The 20,939-nt window shown below is 37.8% G+C and overlaps 1 protein-coding gene and 1 pseudogene across 9 annotated transcripts in view; one reads left to right on the top strand and one right to left on the bottom strand.

The window, feature by feature from the left end:
• Window positions 1-20,939, bottom strand: part of CADPS (calcium dependent secretion activator) — a 459,922-nt gene that overhangs the window by 234,524 nt on the left and 204,459 nt on the right. For all 9 annotated transcript variants that reach the window (XM_072785555.1, XM_072785556.1, XM_072785557.1 and 6 more), the window contains exon 5: window positions 3,822-4,055. In XM_072785555.1, the coding sequence (XP_072641656.1) occupies window positions 3,822-4,055 (234 nt within the window). The remainder of the gene's footprint in view (window positions 1-3,821; window positions 4,056-20,939) is intronic.
• On the top strand, window positions 14,269-15,248 carry LOC140611308 (small ubiquitin-related modifier 1-like; annotated as a pseudogene).

Below are 20,939 nucleotides of genomic sequence, written 5' to 3'. Positions count from 1 at the left end.
TCAGAACCTGATAGAGATGAAGGCCCAGAGATTCACTTTTCTCTTTACAATGAGATAAGTCATAAGACAAATGCTAAGATAAAGGGCAAACACCATTCAGCATTAGAGTCAGAGAGGCAGCAGGGAGTAGTGGGGTCAGGGGCAAAATAAGAGAGCATATGCTCCATCTAAATGGAACAGTCCATAGCCAGTTTCAGCCTATTGTTGCCTTGTCTTTCCTTAGTCTGGAGTTGCCAGATACTGCAATTTTTCCTACCAGAAAATGGAAATCTGAATCAGAATCAAAGTCAGTAATCTGATTTTGAAATTTTGACAGTAATCCAAAAAGGGAGGAATAAAATACACAAACTCTGTGCAGGCCAACATTGCTGAATCAAAACAAAAACATGCCTGCAGCTGCACACTCTCTGTTCTAGACTGAGGGAAAAAGCTAGTGTTTTGCTGGACCAAGATATATCATTTACAATTCCTGGCACCTCCCACCATTACCCTTAGAGTCCATTCAGTCACCCGCTATTCTCATATTTAGTGGTATGTCCTATAATGTGTCAGAAGGGAGAGGGCAGGAGGGGAGGTTGGGACAGGTATACTGATTCAAAAATCTGAAACAAATGACCTGTATCAGGGATCTATAGTAAGCAAGGTACATAAAAATATCACTCAATTGTACTCCAAAAGAGGTAATGGCGTGACACATAGAGAAGGATATGGTTGTGCAAAAAATGTATACTTCTTTCTTTTTTAAAAATTTTATTTAAATTCTAGTTAGTTAACATACAGTACAATATTGGCTTCAGGAGTCGTATGTAAGTGATTCATCACTTACATACAACACCCAGTGTGTACACTGCTTCAGTGGCTTGATCCAAGGAAGTACAATAGAGCTGGCCTTGAATCAAGTCAGTTTTGCTGCTTACTAGCCCAGTGGTTATCAAACTTAGTGCAAATCAGAAATATCTGGAGGGCTTATTAAATCCAGAAACTGTTGAGCTCCACCCTCAGAGTGTCTAATAAGCAGAGCTTTTCTGAACAGCCCAAGACTTTTTATTTCTAATATTTTCCCTGGTGCTGCTAATGTTGATGCTGATGATCCAGAAGCCATACTTTGAGAACCACTGTATTACTCATGTGACATTGTGCAAATGACTTGACCTTGAAGTCACTCCACTTTTCTTTCAGTCTCAGTCTCTTCATCTTTAAAATGTGAATAATATATGTCCTGTATCTCTCTGTGGCTGTTGTGTGAGGAACAAATAAGATGATGTATGTAATTGAAAGTTTTCACAGTGGGAAGAACATACACATGAAAAGAAATGGGAGGCATTGTAGAAAACAGACTTTTTTTGTGTGTGTGATTTAAAAGATCGAAGTGTGAATCCTGCGTTTGCATCTTCAACAGCTGCCTAATCATTTGCAAGTTTCTTAACCTCTCTGAGGCTGTTTCCACATCTGCAAATGGCTCAAAAGATTGTTGTGACGATTCACGGAGTTAATGATGCAAAGCAGGCATAATGGTGCTCTACACGTGCCCATTATATTTCATCAGCGTACTCCCCTGGCCAAGGCCGGGCCACTGGGCAGCCTGGACCTCAGTTCTCTTGCTGCAGTTAACTGCTCTATCATGACCTTTGTAGCCATGCAATTCTGTAAGTACATGAAACCTGTCTTGTACTAACCTGCAAATTCAAACCCGGTCTGCCCTGATGAGATGATGGTCCTCTATCTCCCTCTTCTTGCCACCCTCACTGTCGCACCCAACATACAGATGCACAATGAGTTTGCTGACAGTTTTAGTATATGTGCAATTTAGTGTTCCAAGTAAAGAGTATTTGGGAACCCGAGGGCATTTCATTCTGTGCTTATGCTTGCAAGTTAAAGCCTGTTTGAATCATGTACACATGGGAGTATGGTTGGGGACTCACTCACATCTATATTTCAGATAATCAGCTGTATAATATTGAGTAGTGATAAAGAATTAGGAAATTATAGATTTAAAAACTTCATGAAAATCAATAAACCACTTTTTTCCCACTTTCTGTAGAAAGACAAGAGGCAATAGGGAATAAATTGCCACCTCTAATTGGCAATAATCAAATTCAAAGACACCTAAGAAAAAAGCACTCAGTACCTCAGGTGGCGGTATTAAAAAAGAAAGAAAGGAAGTTTCTGTGAAATTACACTGATGATTTTTTCACACACCAAGTGCTCTATATTTAACTGAATACTGCCACTTCCAATTGCAAAATACATGTTGAAAACACTATGACTATCTTGATCCGAACTAAGCACAGTAAAACAAATTATCTGCAGTTAATTCACAGCAAGCCTTAATGATGTTCTAGAAAATTAATTTAGTCTTTACAAATCCTAATTAAATCTACAGAAATTTGATCTATTCTCTTGGTCTCCCCAAATCTAGGTCTATCATAAAATCCTTGTGGGGTTCTGAGCTTTAATAAGTTGTGAATGGTTCTCAACTTTGGAGGGCATAAGAAGCACCTGGGTGGCTCATTAAAATGGTAATGGTAATGGTAATTTCATGGTAAACTCCACCCAGAGGTTCTTTTTTTTTTTTTTTTTTTACCTCATTGAAGCATATTTTACATATCTTATAATTAACCCATTTCAAGTGTACAATGCAATGATTTTAGTAACTTTACTAAGTTGAATGACTATCATTATAAATTAGTTTTAGAACATTTTTTATCTCCCCCAGTAATGTCCCTAATGTCCGTTTCTACCTTCTGCCCCAGGCAACACTAATCTAACTTCTGTTTCTGAAGACTCGCGTCTTCTAGATATTTTATATCAATGGAATCAAACAACATGTGTCTCTTGTGTCTGGCTTCTTTCACTAAGCAGAATGTTTTTGACTTATCTAAATCAAAGCATACATCTGTAGTTTGTTTCTATCAATTGCTAAGTAGTAACCCCTTGTATGGATGTACTGCATTTTGTCTATTTACCCTTGGATACATATTTAGGTTGTTTCTATTTTTGGCTAGTAAGAATAATGCTGCTATAAACATTTTGGGAGCAAGATTTTATGGGCAAATGTGTTTTCATTTCTCTTGGGTAGATATCTAAGAGTAAAGTTGTACTCTACACCTGGTAATTTTATGTTTAACTTTTTGAGAAACTAACAAACTCTTCTCCAAAGTGACTGGACCATGTTGTACTCCCCCACCCCCGTTAAGATTTGAATCAATAGGTCTGGGTGATGTCAGGAATCTGCACACTGAACCAGCTTCCCGGGCAATTCCAACATAGCCAGATCAGATCCACTCCCTAAATTATACGTATGAAAGGCAAACGTGTGAATAGAAGTTATAAAGAAATTTATTGACATGTGGAGCATTCTGCCACAGTCCAGTCTGAACCGGTTCTTTCTTTGAGTGATGAAGTCAACTGAAAAGGCTCCACTGCAACAAGAGGACCTCTATCATGTAGCCAACAGGAGAGATGACAAGAAAGAAAATCTACAATGCACCAAATGATGCTAGATATTTCCCCTCATAACTGTGACACAGGATGCCAAAATTTTAAACTTTCTAAATTGTATAAGGTCTTCACAATATCCTTGAGCGCTACTTTAAGATGGAAAATAATGCAAGATTAAATTTAGGAGGTGATTCTTAAGACTGCATTTCCTTAAGGAAAGCATGGGAGATGGGGAATCACTTGCTGATTAGTTGACCTATGCTTAGCAAGCTGTTATTTTAATAACTGCTCCTGGGGTGCAAGGAGGAAAGCAAGCTGATCTAATCACCCAAATCCTGTGGGCTGTGGCAGGAAACTTTCAAGGGTTTAGGGCTTTTTACCTCCAGGGAGAAAGACAGCACGACGTCTGACTTGGAGAGCTGGTTCTCACTCTCCTCGCCCATGTCGATGATAGAAGCGTTGTGGCTGCGTTTGAGTTTCTGAAGCTTGAACTCGCCGCCTTTGGACACTGGCATGCTCTCCAAATTGGCCATGAGAAGGTTGACTGATGACTTCAGCTCCTCAATGTACATGTTTTCCATTTCTTTGGATACAAACTTGGGAAATTTGCGCTCCTTATCAAGAAAAAGAAAAGTATGAACAGAGGAGTAAATAGAGACCTGATTTATACAGAAGGTTTTCACCTTACAGCCCAGAGTTATAATAATATCTACCATTAGTGAAATTTGGCTCAGATATTGTGGCATTGTGCTAGAAAAATGTTCAATTTAGTTGAGTAGATGGCTGACTGCCTTCTGGTTATTTACAATCTCTGACAGGTAAGAGATATATACATAAACATATAGTAAGAAAGAGTCAAATGTTTTATTGTAGTGCAATCACCGCCCCCCCCCCCATTTTCTCCAGCAAATTTGATTTGTGGAAAGAAAAATGGGGTGATATTTTTTTAAAATCTGGTTTCAGTTGAAATGGTTTTTCTTTTTAGCAAAATGCAATCAGTTGTTTTTAAGTTTGGAGACAGAAAGACACCCTATTTCTGGATACGTAGAGATTTTCTCACATGAATAATTCAAGAGGAGCTCATTTGAGATGTTTCAAACATAGCCTGTAGCTATTTCTAAAAGGAATAGTAGAAAGAATAGTTACTGTTTTCAAGAAAAATTGAAAAAAATTAATGAAGTGATGAAAAACATGATTAAAATTCTTTAGAAAAGAAGATAAAGCAATTCAGAACTGACCTCTATTTTTTCCTTCCTTGCTTATGAGTTCGGTTGTAATAGTAACATGCTTTAGTCATGCTATTTGCTTCTTTAAACCTCTAAGTTGCCCGACTGCCTTGAATAGGCTCTGAATTGATCACCTTTTCAAGAATCATTTCTCACTTGAAACATGAACTTGCCCTCCTTAGCCTTGGCCCGTACTGATCAGGTGAGGGGCAAGCCATATCAGTTTGGCTTTTTTTTTTTCTTTTTTTTTTTGTAAGTGATAGAAAAATCTAACTTGGAACTGATTTAAACAATGAAGGGAATTTATTGGTTTGAAATGTCCTGGGGTGGACCAGTTTCCAGCGAGGCTGGAATCAGGACTCAGATGATACCACCACAACTGAATTTTTCCTCCAAATCTTGGTTTGGGTTCCTTTGGGCTAGCCCCATGCTCACTCTGGCTCCCCTTAATGTCACAAAAAGGTTGCTAGAGATCTCTACCTTATCATATGACATCATGTTATCTAAAGGACGGTGAATATCTCCTCTTGTAATGTCTTTTATCTCAAAGTTCTCACCCAAAGTCTGACTTATGTACATAACCTGAGCCACCTTTTATGGCTGGTGACATGTTATGTTGAGTTGCTTAGGTATGAGTTATATCCTTCATCCAAGTGGGTAAGGGTAGAATTCCACCTGGATCACATGGGACATGAGTTGGTTTGCCAATTCTGGGTGGCAAAAAAAAAAAAAAAGATGTGTAGTACATGGACATCTGACCCCAGTCAACCAACTAATTCAATTCAGTGGCCAATGATCAACCAGATTTACTCTTTCAGGCAAATGAACGGAGAGGTATTGAGATTGCAATTAGCAGTGGAGTGAAATAGCAAGATCATGTAGACTCATGGGTAGCTGCCATATTGGAATAGGTGAAAGAATAAGACATTTGACAAAGAAGAGAAAGAGATAGAGAAAGGATAGAGGTAGAGAAAGGATAGAGGTAGAGACTAGCAGAGGGAGGAAGAAAAAATGGGAAGGCAGGATGAAGGGAAGAAGAGAAAAGAAGTTATTTAGAGTCACAGAAAGAAACTCTTTTATTGGTTTTCCAATTCTCATAGAGACCACCTATTCCTCCTATTGGCTACTTTGAGATTCTTTTGTTTTCCTTTCAATAACTGCCCCCCTCCACACACACATACTAGTTAGCTAGAAGGATATTTCTTTCTTGCTACCATATAGTAAATTCTCTGAATAGAGTTTGGAGATGCCTTTGTGTTATGTCAGTCTTCTTCCTATCTAGGGGCTATCATAAGTGTTCCCCTTACCCCCTTGCTCCCTAAGTATTTCTCAGCCATCTTGTCATCTTCTATATTTCAGCCTCAAAATTTTATTTCCCTAGGTTGAATCCCCTTGTTCTACTTTTTTATAATACCTAGCTAAACTTCATGGTGATATTTATTACAATTAATGGAAATAGTGAAATTTATTTGTTTGTTGTTTATCTTTCCTGCTGGGCTATGAGGTCTGTCTTAATACCCTTAGTGAATTATTATCGTCTAGAATAATTTTTGGCACATAGTAAATACTTAATATATGTGAGTTGAGTGAATAATGGATGGCCTGTCAAAATGTCCATATTAAGTATCAATGCAGCTAAAACTCAGTCATGAGGTGGCAGTGGACAGTTGATGAAATAGTTCTGGAAGAACAGTGAGATTCTATTTTTCCATGTAAATGAGCACAGGTTGTGGAAATCTACCCAGCAGCCTTTGAGTACTGGTTCCTTCTGGAGCCTCTTAGTATAATGATTTCCTGGTTTTTGGCTGGGTTCAGTCCACCATGAGGTGCTTTCTAAACACACTGTGGATGGAAGTAGGAGGAGAAGCAGGACGGAAGCCTCTGAAATAACACGATAGGTTGATGAGCTCAATAAGAGCTAGTAATGATCAAGGAAAGAATCTTACTTCTTCAAAGCTGTTGCACAGGGGGCTTCCTTTTGCTTCTTATCATTCTTGGACTCAATCAGGGATAACTATGAGCCATAGGATTTGGGTAGACTTTATGAAAAGGCCATGGAGATGTGAGAACTTGGCTGCTGGTCCACCATAACTTAGAAAATATTTACTACCACCAACACTGTGCCTGGTTTAGTGTTAGGCACTGAGAGGATCATGATGAAAGGATGTGGACTATTTCCCTGAAGCTTACAACCACTGGGGAGAAAGATCTATTGAGGAAACATCAAGGCAGATGCTGTAACAGCAGTGTATGAGACACTTGCTGAGAGAATCAGGATTGGCTTTCCAGAGAAGGTGATCCTTAGGCTGAGAGTCTGATGGATGAGGCAGTTTGCCATCAGGTTGAGTTTGCTGGGACAGGATCATTGTTCTTTTCTCCTTTCCATGGAAAAGAAACAAGCAACCATGAATCCAAGAAGATCTGTATAACTGTACATGGCCACAAAATATATTCTCATCTCCATTTGAACACGGCCCTTATTGAGAGCAAAAGAAAGAGTGAGGGAAGTTAATTCATAGCTGAAGAGTGGTCCTCAAGGCCATGTTAGAAGATACCAAGCAGCAAAGGTTACATATCAGCACCCTGAGGTCTGTTACACTGACCTCTTTCTGCCTCATGTTGGGGCTCCAACCTCATAACTACATGGGATTCTTGGGAAACTGGATAAGTGATATCTCTCATTTTTTACTGGCAGCTGCTGGCCTTGCAGTTGCCATGGAGATGGAGAGAAAAACCATCATGTCTGTGTAGTAGATTCTTTCCTGCTAATCAGCACTGAGAGACCTTACCATCAAGTGCAGTCCCTTTTATCACAATCACCTTTAGGACTCACTCAATGCCTCTTAACTCCGTAGTCTTGAGGTTTTGCAAGAAGACCCAGTGGTTATAGACAATACCTCTTTAGCCTAGAGTTAGAGTCCAACAAACTTTATGCAGCAGAATATTGGAAAAATCCAAAGAATGATCACTCCTCCCAGAACTTAGACAGTTCCTAATGACATCATAAAAAGAGGCTCATAAAACTGAAGTCTGCAAGGGAAAACAAGGACATTTTTCTGCCCTAAGTACTAAAGCCTTGAGAAGAAATGCATTCTGTCAATCTAGGCTGAGGTTCTTGAGGGGAGTTTTCAGCAGCAGACCCATTACAAACACATTTCAAAGCTGAAGTTATGCCAAAATAAGGAAAATGTAGTCGTCCATCTTGATTGCTACTTTCCCAAGCATAAAAGCAAATTAGCCTTGACAAAAGCATTGTTTATTCATATTGCTTTATGAAAGACATAGCATATAGATGGACAAAGTCTTCCAAAGAAAATCTCTGCTGTCCATCTATTTTGTTTTGGACTGACAACATTCCTCAATGGGGATGGCCTCCCAAGGACAATTCCCAACACGGTTATTTATGCTCAGCCACACTGAGCGATTTTTTTGGAACATCTTGAAAAATAGCATTTGAAAGTGCTAACAGCTCTGTCAGCCATCTACTTTTCTGTCTTTGCATTTTTACCCATAGAGAATGAAGTGGGTACATGTAAAGGCTGACAAAGATACCCCCACTCAGATAAAGGATCTTTAGACTCCAAAGGCTCAAATGACAAACTGATAGATGATCAGAAGGAAGATGGGGCAGACAGACTCATTTTAGACACAGAGCTCATTAACAGTGTTGCACTTATTCAAAACAATCTCTCAAACAATTCCTGGGCTCCTATCATATGTCAGATGGTGTGGATGTTGCTGGGGATGAAAGAGTCAGCCAAGAGCCAACAGTATGGGGTGATGGGGAATGCCAGCAATGATAGACACCATGTGACACACGAAGTAACAGAGGCATGTGCAGAGTAGAAAAGGCACCAAGGAATCTTATCCAGTCCACATGAGTGAAATCAACTTGACGTTGAATCCTGAATCTACTTCCTACTTGTTGTGTGACTTTAGACAGGTTTATTCACCTATCTGAATTTTAGTTTCCATTTGAAGTGGGGATAATAAAACTTAGAGAGTTATTGTGAAGAAGAAAGATAATAACAAATATCAATACTTTTTGTTAATATATAAAAATTAGCATATGTATACTACATATATGTATATATACACACATGTATATATACATATATACACACATACATACACACATATCCATATCCATGTATATCAGGCACCATGCTACAATAAAAATAGCTAGTAATAAAAATAACAATAATAATGATAGTGACTATCATGAAGACCATGATGCTAGTTGACATTTACAATGGTTAATTGTGTTCTGGGCATTAGCTAAGCACTTTACATGATTTCCCTCATTTAATTCTTCCAGCAACTGAGGCTAGTGCTGTTCCTTAATCCCATGTTTCAGAGGAAAATGATACATCGAAGTTAAATCAATACTTACTAGAACTGAGTTTGAAATCTAGGGCCCATTTTAAGCTACCATCTAATAGGACAGAACTATGCGGTCCCAAATGGCAAAGAATCAAGGTAAACCCTATAGGGCCCCTCAGCATGGCACACGCTCTGCCTCACTTCATCTCAGTGTTCGGTGGAGGACTGGGGAAAACCAAACTCTCCACAGCAATGAGTGTTCCACTGTCACCAGTCAACATGGCATTGTGTAATGGTGGGCATGAGGTCAGCTGCAGGGAGTGATGGGAGAAAGGTAATAATGTTCAATGAGAGAAAGAAGGTCTTGGTAAATAATTTGTAAAAGTCAGCATCACAAATGTTAGAATGTATTTTGGGTACAGGTATGATAGCTTCCTATTGGCTTGTTTAGTCAAACTCATCTTGGCTTCTTTACTCAAACTCATCTTTCAGTGGTTTGGTGTTACTTCCTTAGCTTTTATGAATTGAATGGACTTCCTTTCACTTAATGAAGCTGGTGGGGGGGGTAGTATCTTTCTCTGATTGGAGAAGATTCCATTTTTATCTGATTTTTGGCAATGCATGGAACAGAACTTTTCCATCAGGGAGATATTTGGACATTATTTCTTTCCTGGGGGCATCTCATCAATGCTTGCAACAGGACCATGAGATGATAATTTGTCTCTGCAGGGAATAGGAGTTTACATGGCAATTCCACATTTAACTGATAATGTGCCAAACCAATGGCATTCCACTCCCAGATCTCTGCCATGAATCCTACAGAAGTTGTATTATTCGTCTTATATAATTAGCTCCTGAATTTTAGAATTCTACCTCAAAATGTGGCCAAAAGAATTGGCAAATATCACAGTCCCACTAATGCCACTATCTATTTAAGCTCCAATGTCAACTTCTGATCACACAATTTAAATAACGTAGACTTAATTCCTAGGTGAAATTTGGGGACATTTTAATATCAATATGAGAGGATTTGGGAAAATGTTTGAACAAGGATTAAGAAGTCTTTTCTACCACATTAAAAAAAAGGCATTCAGATCTCTTCATGAAACTTTTTCTTTTTTTAAAAAACATTTAGGGGGCAAAGGGCAGAGGGAGAGAATCTTAAGCAGGTTCTACATCCAGTGTGGAGCCCAATGTGGGACTTGATCTCACAACTCTGAGATCATGACCTGAGCCAAAATCAAGAGTCAAACGCTTAACTGACTGAGCCCCCAGGTGCTCCTACTCATGGAACTTTTAAGGCAGTATTTTTGATGTTCACAGTGAAGACTCACACAGCCATCTCTGTCTGATGATTTGTGGGACATAGGTGTGAATGAATTGGCAGATTGCAGCACAGGGTTGCGATGGAGGAAAGCTGCCCTGCCTCCCTTCTCTCTAGGAAAAACGGATAAACATATGCCTTTTATAATCGTGTGATGATGACAATGCTGCCAGCAGAACAACTTCTTTTCCAGATCGCAAGGAAGTCAAAGCAGAAATGATGCAAAATTCCAGGAGCCACTTTTGCCTGATGCCATTGCTTTATTTGGCCTTCTGGATAAACTGAAGGAAATGTACAGTAACTTTTAGTGGAAGAGAGAAAGTAACTTTCTGGAGGGGCAACCATCAGTGAGAGAGGGCAGTCCTGTCCTGTGTAATTTCCTGCCTGTTATCTGACTACTCAAAAAAAAAAAAAAAAAAAAGAAAAACAGAGCATGACAGTTGGAATCAAAGCACTCAGCTTTCTACTTACTGGCTAAGTGAACTTGGGTACAATCTCTTAAACTTTTTGATATGCCTAAACTGGGGAGAATTATTATAACTCCCTGGATTGTTTAACACAGGTCCAAATGAGAGTTTACATGAAATTATACAGCCAGAATGCAAAATAATTGATAAAGGCCAGATGAACAGAGAGAGAAAGAGGCTAGGAAGGGGTAAGGTGCAGGCCTGGTTGAAAGGCATCTTGGATCTTTGGATTGGGGTGATGGAAAAATGAGAACCTGTATTTGTTAAGGCATTTTTTTAATTGAAGTATAGTTGACATACAATATTATATTATTTTTGGGTATACAATATAGTGATTCAACATTTATTAACATTACAAAGTGATCACCATATAAATCTAGCTACCATCTATCACCAAAAAAGGTTATTACAATATTATTAAGTATATTCCCTATGCTGTTCATGCACCCTTGTGTCTTATTTATTTTATGACTGGAAGTTTATGCCCTTAAATTCCCTTCCCTTATTTTGGCCAGACTTCCCCTTCCCCTCCCAACAGCCACAGGATTGTTCTTTGTATCCATGAGTCTGTTTCTATTTTGTTTTTCAGATTCCACCTATATGTGGTGTCATATGGTATTTGTCTTTCTCTGTCTGACATATTTCACTTAGTATAATACCCTCTAGGTCCATCCATATTGCCACAAATGGAAAGATCTCATTCCTTTTTTAGGGTTGAATAATATTACATTGTATGTATACATCATATCTTCTTTATCCATTCATCTAATAATGGACACATGGGTTGCTTCCTTATTTTGGCAACGTAAATAATGCTTCAGTAAAGTTAGAGGTGCATATATTTTTTTCAAATTAGTGTTTTTGTTTTCATCAGGTAAATACCCAGAAGTGGAACTGCAGCATTGCATGATAGTTCTATATTTTTATTTTTTTGAGTAACCTCCATACTATTTTCCATAGTGGCTGTACCATTTTGCACATCCACCTACAGGACAGAAGGGTACTCTTTTCCCCACATCCACACCAACACTGGTTATTTTTTGTCTTTTTGGAGATAGTCAATAGATGTGAGGTGATATCCCATTGTGATTTTGATTTGTATTTCCCTGATGCTTAGTGATGTTGAGAATCTTTTCATGTATCTGTTGGCCATCTGTCTGTCTTCTTTGGAGAAGTAACTATTCAGGTCCTCTGTCCATATTTTTAGTTAAGACTGTTTGTTTTATGATATTGAGCTGTGTGGGGTTTGAAAATAGATCTTGGATATTGATCCCTTATCATTTATATCATTTACAAACATCTTCTCCCATTCAGTAGGTTGTCTTTTTGTTTATTGATGGTTTCCTTCACTATGCAAAAGTTTTTTAGTTTGATATAGTCCATTTGTTAATTTTGCTTTTGTTGCCCTTGCTTGAAGAGACAGATCCAAAAAAATATTGCTTAGACTCATGTCCAAGACTTACATCCTTTCTTCTGGGAGTTTTATAGTTTCTGGTTTTACATTTTGAATTTAATGTTGTATATAGTGTAAGAAATTGGCCCAGTTTCATTCTTTCGTATGTAACTGTTCAGTTTTCCCAAAATCTTTTATTGAAGAGACTACCTTTTCCCCATTGTATATTCTTGCCACTATTGTTGAAAATTAATTGATCTTATAAATGTGGGGTTATTCCTGGACTCTTAATACTGCTCCATTGATTCATTGTGTGTGTTTTTGTGCCATAGTGTTTTGATTTCTATAGCTTTGTTGTACAGTTTGAAATCAGGGAGTGTGATACCTCCATCTATGCTCTTCTTTTTTTAAGATTGCTTTAGCTATTTGAGGTCTTTGTGGTTCCATACAAATTTTAGGATTATTTGTTCTATTTTGTGAAAAATACTATTGGTATCTTGATAGGGATTGCATTGAATGTGAGGACTGCTTTGGCAGTATGGAAATCTTAAAATGAATTATTCCATTCCATGAGCAAAGTATACCTTTCCATTTACTTGTGTCTTTCAACAATTCCTCAGTTTTCAGAGCAACAGATTTTTTTCTACCTCTTTGTTAAATTTATTCCTAAGTGTTTTATTCCTTTTGATGCAATTGTAAATGGGATTGTTTCCTTAATTTCTCTTTTGGATACTTTGTTATTTGTGTACATAAATGCCACAAGTTTACGTATATTATTTTTGTATCCTATAACTTTACTCAATTAATTGATTAATTCTAATAGTCTTTTGGTAGAATTTTAAGGGTTTCCTATACATACTATTATGTCATCTGTGAATAGTGACATTTTTACTTCTTTTCCAATCTGGATGTCTTTTATTTCTTTTTCTTGTCAAATTTCTGTGGCTAAGACTTCTAATACTATGTTGAATAAAAATAGTGAGAGTGGGTATCCTTGTCTTATTCCTGATTTTAGAGGAAAATTTTTCAACTTTTCACCATTGAATATGATGTTAGTTGTAGATTTGTTATAGATGGCCTTTATCATATTGAGGTACATTCCCTTTGTACCCACTTTTTTGAGTTTTAATCACAATTGGATGTTGAATTTCAGAGAATGCCTTTTCTGCATATATTGAAATGATTGTATAGTTTTCCCCTTCTTTTTGTTAATGTGAAAGATCACATTGATTTGCAGATACTGAATCATCCTTGCATCCCTGGAATAAATCCCATTTGATCATGCTATATTATCCTTCGACTGTACTGTTAAATTCAGGGTTCTCATATTTTGTCGAGGATTTTTGTATCTATGTTTATCAGGGATATTGGCCTGTAATTTCGTTTTTGTGGTATGGTCTGGTTTTGATATCAGGGTAATGTTAATGTCTCACAGAATGAATTTGGAAGCATTCTCTCCTCTTTAGTTTTTAGAATAGTTTGAGGAGGAATGGTATTAACTCTTCTTTAAGTGTTTAATAGAATCCATCTGTGAAGCCATCTGGTCCTAGAGTTTTGTTTGTTGGAGTTATTTGATTACTGATTCAATTTCATAAATAACTATCAGTATAATCAAGTTTTCTATTTCTTCTTGATTCAGTCTTGGAAGATTGTTTGTAGGAATTTATCCATTTCTTCTAGGTTGTCCCATTTGTTGGCATATAATTATTTGTAGTAGTTTCTTATTATCCTTAGCATTTCTGTGGTATCAGTTGGAGCTTCTCTCTCATTTCTGATTCTATTTATTTGAACTCTCTTTTCTTGATGAATCTGGCTAAAGGTTTATCAAAACAAGTCTAAGATGGCGGAAGAGTAGGGTCTCCAAATCACCTGTCTCCACCAAATTACCTAGAAAACCTTCAAATTATCCTGAAAATCTATGAATTCGGCCTGAGAATTAAAGAGAGAACAGCTGGAATGCTACAGTGAGAAGAGTTCGCGCTTCTATCAAGTACCCAAGCTGCGCTGTTGTGCTGTGGGGAAGAGAGACAGATTTGTAAACTCCAGAGCAAGGTTCTGCCTACCCGAGGCCACTGCGGTGCGGAGACTCTGGGTGAAGCCACCATCACCATGTCTGACCAGGAGGCAAAACCTTCAACTGAGGACTTGGGGGATAAGAAGTAAGGAGAATACATTAAACTCAAAGTCATTGGACAGGTTAGCAGTGAGATTCACTTCAAAGTGAAAATGGCAACACATCTCAAGAAACTCAAAGAATCATACTGTCAAAGACAGGGAGTTCCAATGAATTCACTCGGGTTTCTCTTTGAAGGTCAGAGAATTGCTGATAATCACACTCCAAAAGAACTGGGAATGGAGGAAGAAGATGTGATTGAAGTTTATCAGGAAAAAACAGGGGGTCATTCAATGATTTAGATATTCTTTTTATTTTTTTTCTTTACCCTCAATTCTTTTTTATTTTTAAAAATAGTTCTTTTGTAATGTGGTGTTCAAAACAGAATTGAAAACTGGCACCCCATCTCTTTAAAACATCTGGTAATTTGAATTCTAGTGCCCATTACTCATTATCACTTGTTTTCATTGTGCTGATTTTTGGTGATCAAACCTCAGCCCCCTTCATATTGCCCTTTCCTTTTTAAAAATTACATGTGTGCACAGAGAGGCCACCTTTTCCAGGACTGTGCATTTTCAGGCTTGTGATAAATAAGATCGACCAATACAAGTGTTCATGATGACTTTCCAATTGGCCCTGAAGTTCTAGCATGTGATTGCTTCACTCCTGGACTATGACTTTCAGTGGGAGATGGGAGTTTTTCAGAGAACTGAACTGTGGAAAAATGACCTTTCCTTAACTTGAAGCTTCTTTTAAAATTTGAGGGTCTGGACCAAAAGAAGAGAAATATCAGGCTGGAGTCGAGAAGACAGAGATGATGAGGGTAAATGACTAACTCCAAAGATGGCTTCACTGAAGAGAAAGCATTTTAAGATAAAAGTCTTGTCAGAAGATCCCAGAAAAGTTCTAATTTTCATTAGCAGTTAATAAAGTTATTCATGCAGAAGTGTATTCAACAGAACACTGCTCTTTTTGATTTTATTTGTACTTTTTGGCCTGGGATATGGATTTTTTTTTTGATATTAAATGGACATTGTCTGTACCAGCTTCATTAAAATAAACAAAATATTTGTTAAAAAAATCTAGTACCCGATGTCTATCACCCCAAATGTTTAAGCAAATCCAACAATAAAAAGGACATACTAAATCTGTATCAATTTTTTCTTATCCCTTCAAAGAACTAGCTCTTAGTTTCACTGATCTTTTGTGTTGTTTTTAGTCTTTACTTCATGTATTTCTGATCTGATTTTTATTATTTCCTTTCTTCTATTAACTTTTTTTTTTTTTAAATGCATGAGAGACACACAGAGAGAGGAAAAGATATAGGCAAAGGGAGAATCAGGCTCCCCGCAGGGTGCCCGAGGTGGGACTCGATCTCTGGCCCAGGATCATGCCCTGAGCCAAAGGTAGATGCTCAACAGCTGAGCCATCCTGACTTTGGGTTTTGTTCTTTGTCTAGTTCCTTGAGGTGTAAGGTTGGATTGTTTATTTGAATTTTTTCTTTTTTCTTGAGATAGGTCTGTCTGCATCACTATAAACTTAGAGCTGCTTTTGCTGTGTTCTATAGATGTTGGACTGTTGTGTTTACATTTTTATTTGCTTCAAGGTATTTTTTTTTTTAAAGATTTTATTTATTTATTCAGAGAGACACACAGAGCGAAAGAGGCAGAGACATAGGCAGAGGGCGAAGCAGGCTCCATGCAGGGAGCCTGATGTGGGGCTTGATCCCGGGTCTCCAGGATCACACCTGGGCCAAAGGCAGGTGCTAAACTGCTGAGCCACCCAGGGATCCCCTGCTTCAAGGTTTTTTTTTTTTTTTCAAATTTCCTCATTGACCCATTGGTTGTTTAGTAGCATGTTGTTTAGCCTCCACGTGCTTGTGTTTTCTATAGTTTTCTTGTAGTTGATTTTAATTTCATGCCATTGTGGTCAGAAAAGATACTTGAGATGATTTCAATGTTAAATTTATTGAGATGTGTTTTGTGGCCTAACATACTATCTCTCCTGGAAAATGTTCCATGTACCCTTGAGAAGAATGTATATTCTGCTGTTTTAAATGAAATGCTTTGTCTATATCTATCAAGTCCGTCTGATCTAACGAATTTTTTAAGGCCAATATTTCCTTTCTAGTTTTCTGTCTGGATGATCTCTCCATTGAGGTAAGTGAGGTGTTAAATTCTCCTACTATTATTGTATTACTATTTCTCCCTCTATGTCTGTTAATGTTTGATTTATGTACTTATGTGCCTCTATGTTGGGTGCATATATTTGTAAGTGTTATATTCTTTTGATGTATTTATCCCTTTATTTTCATGTAATATCCTTCTTTTCTCTTAGTCTTTGTTTTAAAGTCCATTTTTTTCTGATGTAATTATTGCTACACAACTTTTCTTTTATATGAAATATCTTTTTCCATCCCTTCACTTTCAGTCTGCGTTTGTGTTTAAATCTGAAGTGAGCCTAGGTAGGCAGCATACAGATGGGTCTTGGTTTTGTTTGTTTGTTTTTTAATCTATTCAGCTACTATATTTCTTTTGACTAGAACATTTAGTCCATTTATATTTAAAGTAATTACTGATAGATATGTCCTTATTGCCATTTTGTTGATTGTTTTCTGGTTGTTTTTGTAACTCCTCTCTCTTCCTGTCTTCTTCTCTTGTTCTCTTCACTTGTGATTTTTTGACTTTCCTTATTGTTATGCTTGCATTCTTTTCTCTTTATTTTTTGTGTGTCTATTATAGGTATTTGGTTTGTGGTTACTATGAGGTTTATATGTAACATCCTATGTATATGGCACTCTATTTTAAGTTGATAGTTGCTTAAGATCAAGCATATTTTAAAAGTATAGCATCTCCCTCCTCCCCTGTTTTGTTTTTGACATCATATTTCACATCTTACTATTTCGTGTATACTTTGATTAATTGTTGTAGATATGGATGATTTTTTTCCTTTAACTTTTAATCTTCATTCTAGCTATATAGGTGGTTCATCCACTACCTTTACTATATGTTTATCTTTGCCAATGAAATTTTTTCTTTCATAATTTCCTTAATTCTAGTTATGAACTTTCTTTTCCATTTAAAGAAATCTTTTTAACACTTGTTGTAAAGCTGATTTGGTATTGATGAACTCCTTCAGCTTTTGCGTGTCTGGGAAATTCCTTACCTCATCTTCAATTCTGAGTAATAGTCATACTGGGGAGAGTATTCTTGGTTATAATTTTCTTCCTTTTAGCACTTTAAATATATCATGTCATTTCCTTCTTGGTCTGTAAAATTTCTGCTAAAAAATCAGATATAGTCTTATAGAGGTTCCCTTGTATGTAACTAGTTGTTTTTCTCTCGATGATTTTAAGATTCTTACTTTATCTTTAACTGTTGACACTTTGACTATAATGTGTCTTGGTCTCTTTGGGTTCATCTTATTTGGGACTTTCTGTGATTTCTGGACCTGGATGCCTGTTTCATTTGTCAGGTTAGGCAAGTTTTCAGGCATTATTTCTTCACATAGGTTTCACGTCCCTTTCTTTCTCTCTTTTCCTTCTGAGGCTCCTCCATAATATGAATGCTAGTGCACTTGATGTCATCTTGGAGGTCCCTGAAATTATTCTCATTTTTGAAGTTCTTTTTCCTTTTTGTTATTCTGTTTGGGAGATTTGCACTATCCTATCTTCCAGGTCATTGATCCATCCTTCTGCCTCATCTAATCTGCTGTTGAGTCTCTTTGGTGTATTTCTCATTTCAGTTATTATGTTCTTCAGCTCTGATTGGTTGTTTTTTATATTGCTTATCTCTTTGTTGAAGTTCTCAATGTATTCATCCATTCTTCTCCTAAGTTCAGTGAGCATCTTTATGACCATTACTTTGAACTCCTTATCTGGTAGATTGCTTATCTCTATTTCATTTAGTTCTTTTTCTGAGGTTTTGTCCTGTTCTTTCACTTAGAACATGTTCCTCTGTCTCCTCATTATGCCCAATTTTCTGTTTATTTCTATCTATTAGATAGATCAGTCTTCCAATCTTGAAAGAGTGACTTTATGCAGAATGTGTCATGTGGGGCTCAGTAATGCAAACTCCCCTAGTCATCTGAGCAAGGTGCCCTCGGGTGTCCCTGCTATGGGCCATGTACACTCTCCTATTGTGGCTGGGTGACCACTCACAGTTGTGCCGGGCTGGCCTCATCCCATCTGGCTGTAAGGCCTGGCAGTGAGTACTACAGGTATGCTGGTGGGTGGTGTTATTGTCCTTTTGGCTGCAAGGGTCACATCTCCTGACATAGCAGTCTAAATGGAGGATTCCACAATAGTGCCTGCCAGCACCAAGAACAGCACAGCAGAATGAAATAGGAAAATTGGCTGTAGCCAGTGTCTCAGTCCTCAGGGAGAGGCTTGGCAGTCTCCTGCCTTACTGGTTGACATTCCAAGATTAGTAAGTGGATCTCCTTCACCTATAGTTTATGTTCTTTGCAATCCTGTGTTTTTGTACCAGTTTTTGGGGTGAGTCTGTGCTTAAGCCTTATGATAGCAATTTTACTTTTTCTACAGTTCTATAGTTTTCCTGAGTGCATTCCCTGTTGGTTTTCAAAGCCTGGTGTTTTGGGAACTGATCTGTGTGGGATCTAAGGGTTGAAGTTTTTGATGTGGAGCTCAAATCTCTTGCTTCTCAGCAATAATTTCTATATTTCTGAGATCCTTCTGATTGGAATGGGATGCTGCATCTGGGTGTGGTTTCTTTCTTAGTGAGACTGTGTCTCTGCCACTTCTACCTGTGTCAGTGCTGTCCCTTGTTGTGGAGGCTCTGCTCACCCAGTTTCTAGGCCCCTTTCAGAGGGGACAGTTCCACATGCAGTTGTAGATTTGTTGTGTCTGTGGGAGGAGGTGAGCTTAGGATCTTCCTACGCCACCATCTTGCCTGTCTCCTATCCAGGAATTTCTGGTTATGATATTTACAGGAGCTGATGTTCAGCCATATGGGTTGAACTGCACACTCTCACTGAATTCACTGTGATACCATAAATAGAAAAATCAGGGTATTCTAAAAGAAGATAAGCAGAGGTGCTTTGTTTCAATATCCCTTCATGAACTAGCCAATATCTAAAATATTGGTATTTTGTTGAATTTTTAGCAGATATTTCTTAATTTTCCTCAGTATTCACCAGGCTGGTTTAGGCAAAGAGAATTTATTTTTCTCAGAATCCAACTAAACTGAGGGAAAAGCAGTTTACATAGCTAAGGCTCAAGAATAGGTGCAACCTATACTGAGGGTCTCAGTATATTCCATTTGTATGTTGACTTCATTCTTTTATCTTCTTTACCCTACATGGAAGAATTAAACACAACTGTAGACATCTTTCTAGTATGAGGAAATGCAACCCTCTTGGCCTACAGGTCCCAGGGAAGTAATTCATTGGTTTAGTTGCATCAGGCATCCATTTCTGGACCAATCACTTGTGGTCAGGGCAGGCTGGGAACTATGATTGGTTCCATATGGGTAAAGAGCACTTCTAGGACTAACTAGCTGTGGCAAGGAAACCACTGGCATGAATAAACAATGAAGAAGAAGATAGTCCATTTCTATGAGAACAGAAGATAGTGGTGGGCAGACTCTCTCATAGAAATGCTCAATACTCAGGGATTCCTGGGTGGCTCAGCGGTTCAGCGCCTGCCTTCAGCCCAGGGCATGATCCTGGAGACCCAGGATCGAGTCCCGCGTCGGGCTCCCTGCATGGAGCCTGCTTCTCCCTCTGCCTGTGTCTCTGCCTCTCTCTCTCTCTCCCTCTCTGTGTGTCTCTATGTCTATCATGAATGAATAAATAAAATCTTTAAAAAGAAAAAGAAATGCTCAATATTCTAAGGTTTTGGAGGATACTCCATATACTTTGAAGTGATTCTCCATAAAAAATGACCCCAATTCACTTTAATTGGCTATTTCATTGTCTAAGAAAGTTTAGTTCAAAGTTGTCAATAATATCCTACTTGGTATCAGAATATCTAGTGTCTAGTATACGGGCTGGAGAGAGTTCTTTGATCTACTGCTGTCCAGAGATGAGCAATTTGGCTCACTATGTAACAGTTGTTCATTCATGGTCTTTTAAAAATTGAAATTAGTCTATACTAGTTTCTTAATGATGATGTGAAGCCTCAAAGTAAACAACTAAAATAAAGGTGCCATGAACTTGTTTTTGAAGTGTGTGTGGGGTGTGTGTGCATGTGTGTGTGATTTTCTTCAAATAGGATGAATACTTACTATTTGGGGATGTAATAGTTGCTTAAAGGTAGAGAATGGATCAAATGATCTCTGTTTTCTGGATTATCTGCTGAGGAGACACTGAGTTTACAGAAGTAAATTCTGAAGTCTTATTGATGTTTTCTCCCTCATCAAGCAGGATTTTCAAACCTAAGAGTCTTTTAGGCTACCATTCAGTAAATCCATAGCTGCATATAATTTTTAGCCAACAGACTGACTCTACCATAAACTTTGAAGATGTCCAAAAACAAGATGCAAAATATTTCAACAAAGCTTCTTAAACACAAACAGATTTTCTAGCTTTTTGGTTTCTCTTCTAGTGGAAATGCTTCCTGTGTGTCCACATCCTAAGACACTTCTTTCCATGGAGAGAAAGGTGGAATGCCAAGCTCTGCTAATTGCCCATC

This window comes from Canis lupus, chromosome 19 (genome assembly GCF_048164855.1).
Source record: "Canis lupus baileyi chromosome 19, mCanLup2.hap1, whole genome shotgun sequence".
NCBI lineage: Eukaryota > Metazoa > Chordata > Mammalia > Carnivora > Canidae > Canis > Canis lupus.
This window is presented reverse-complemented; position numbering and strand designations above follow the sequence as displayed.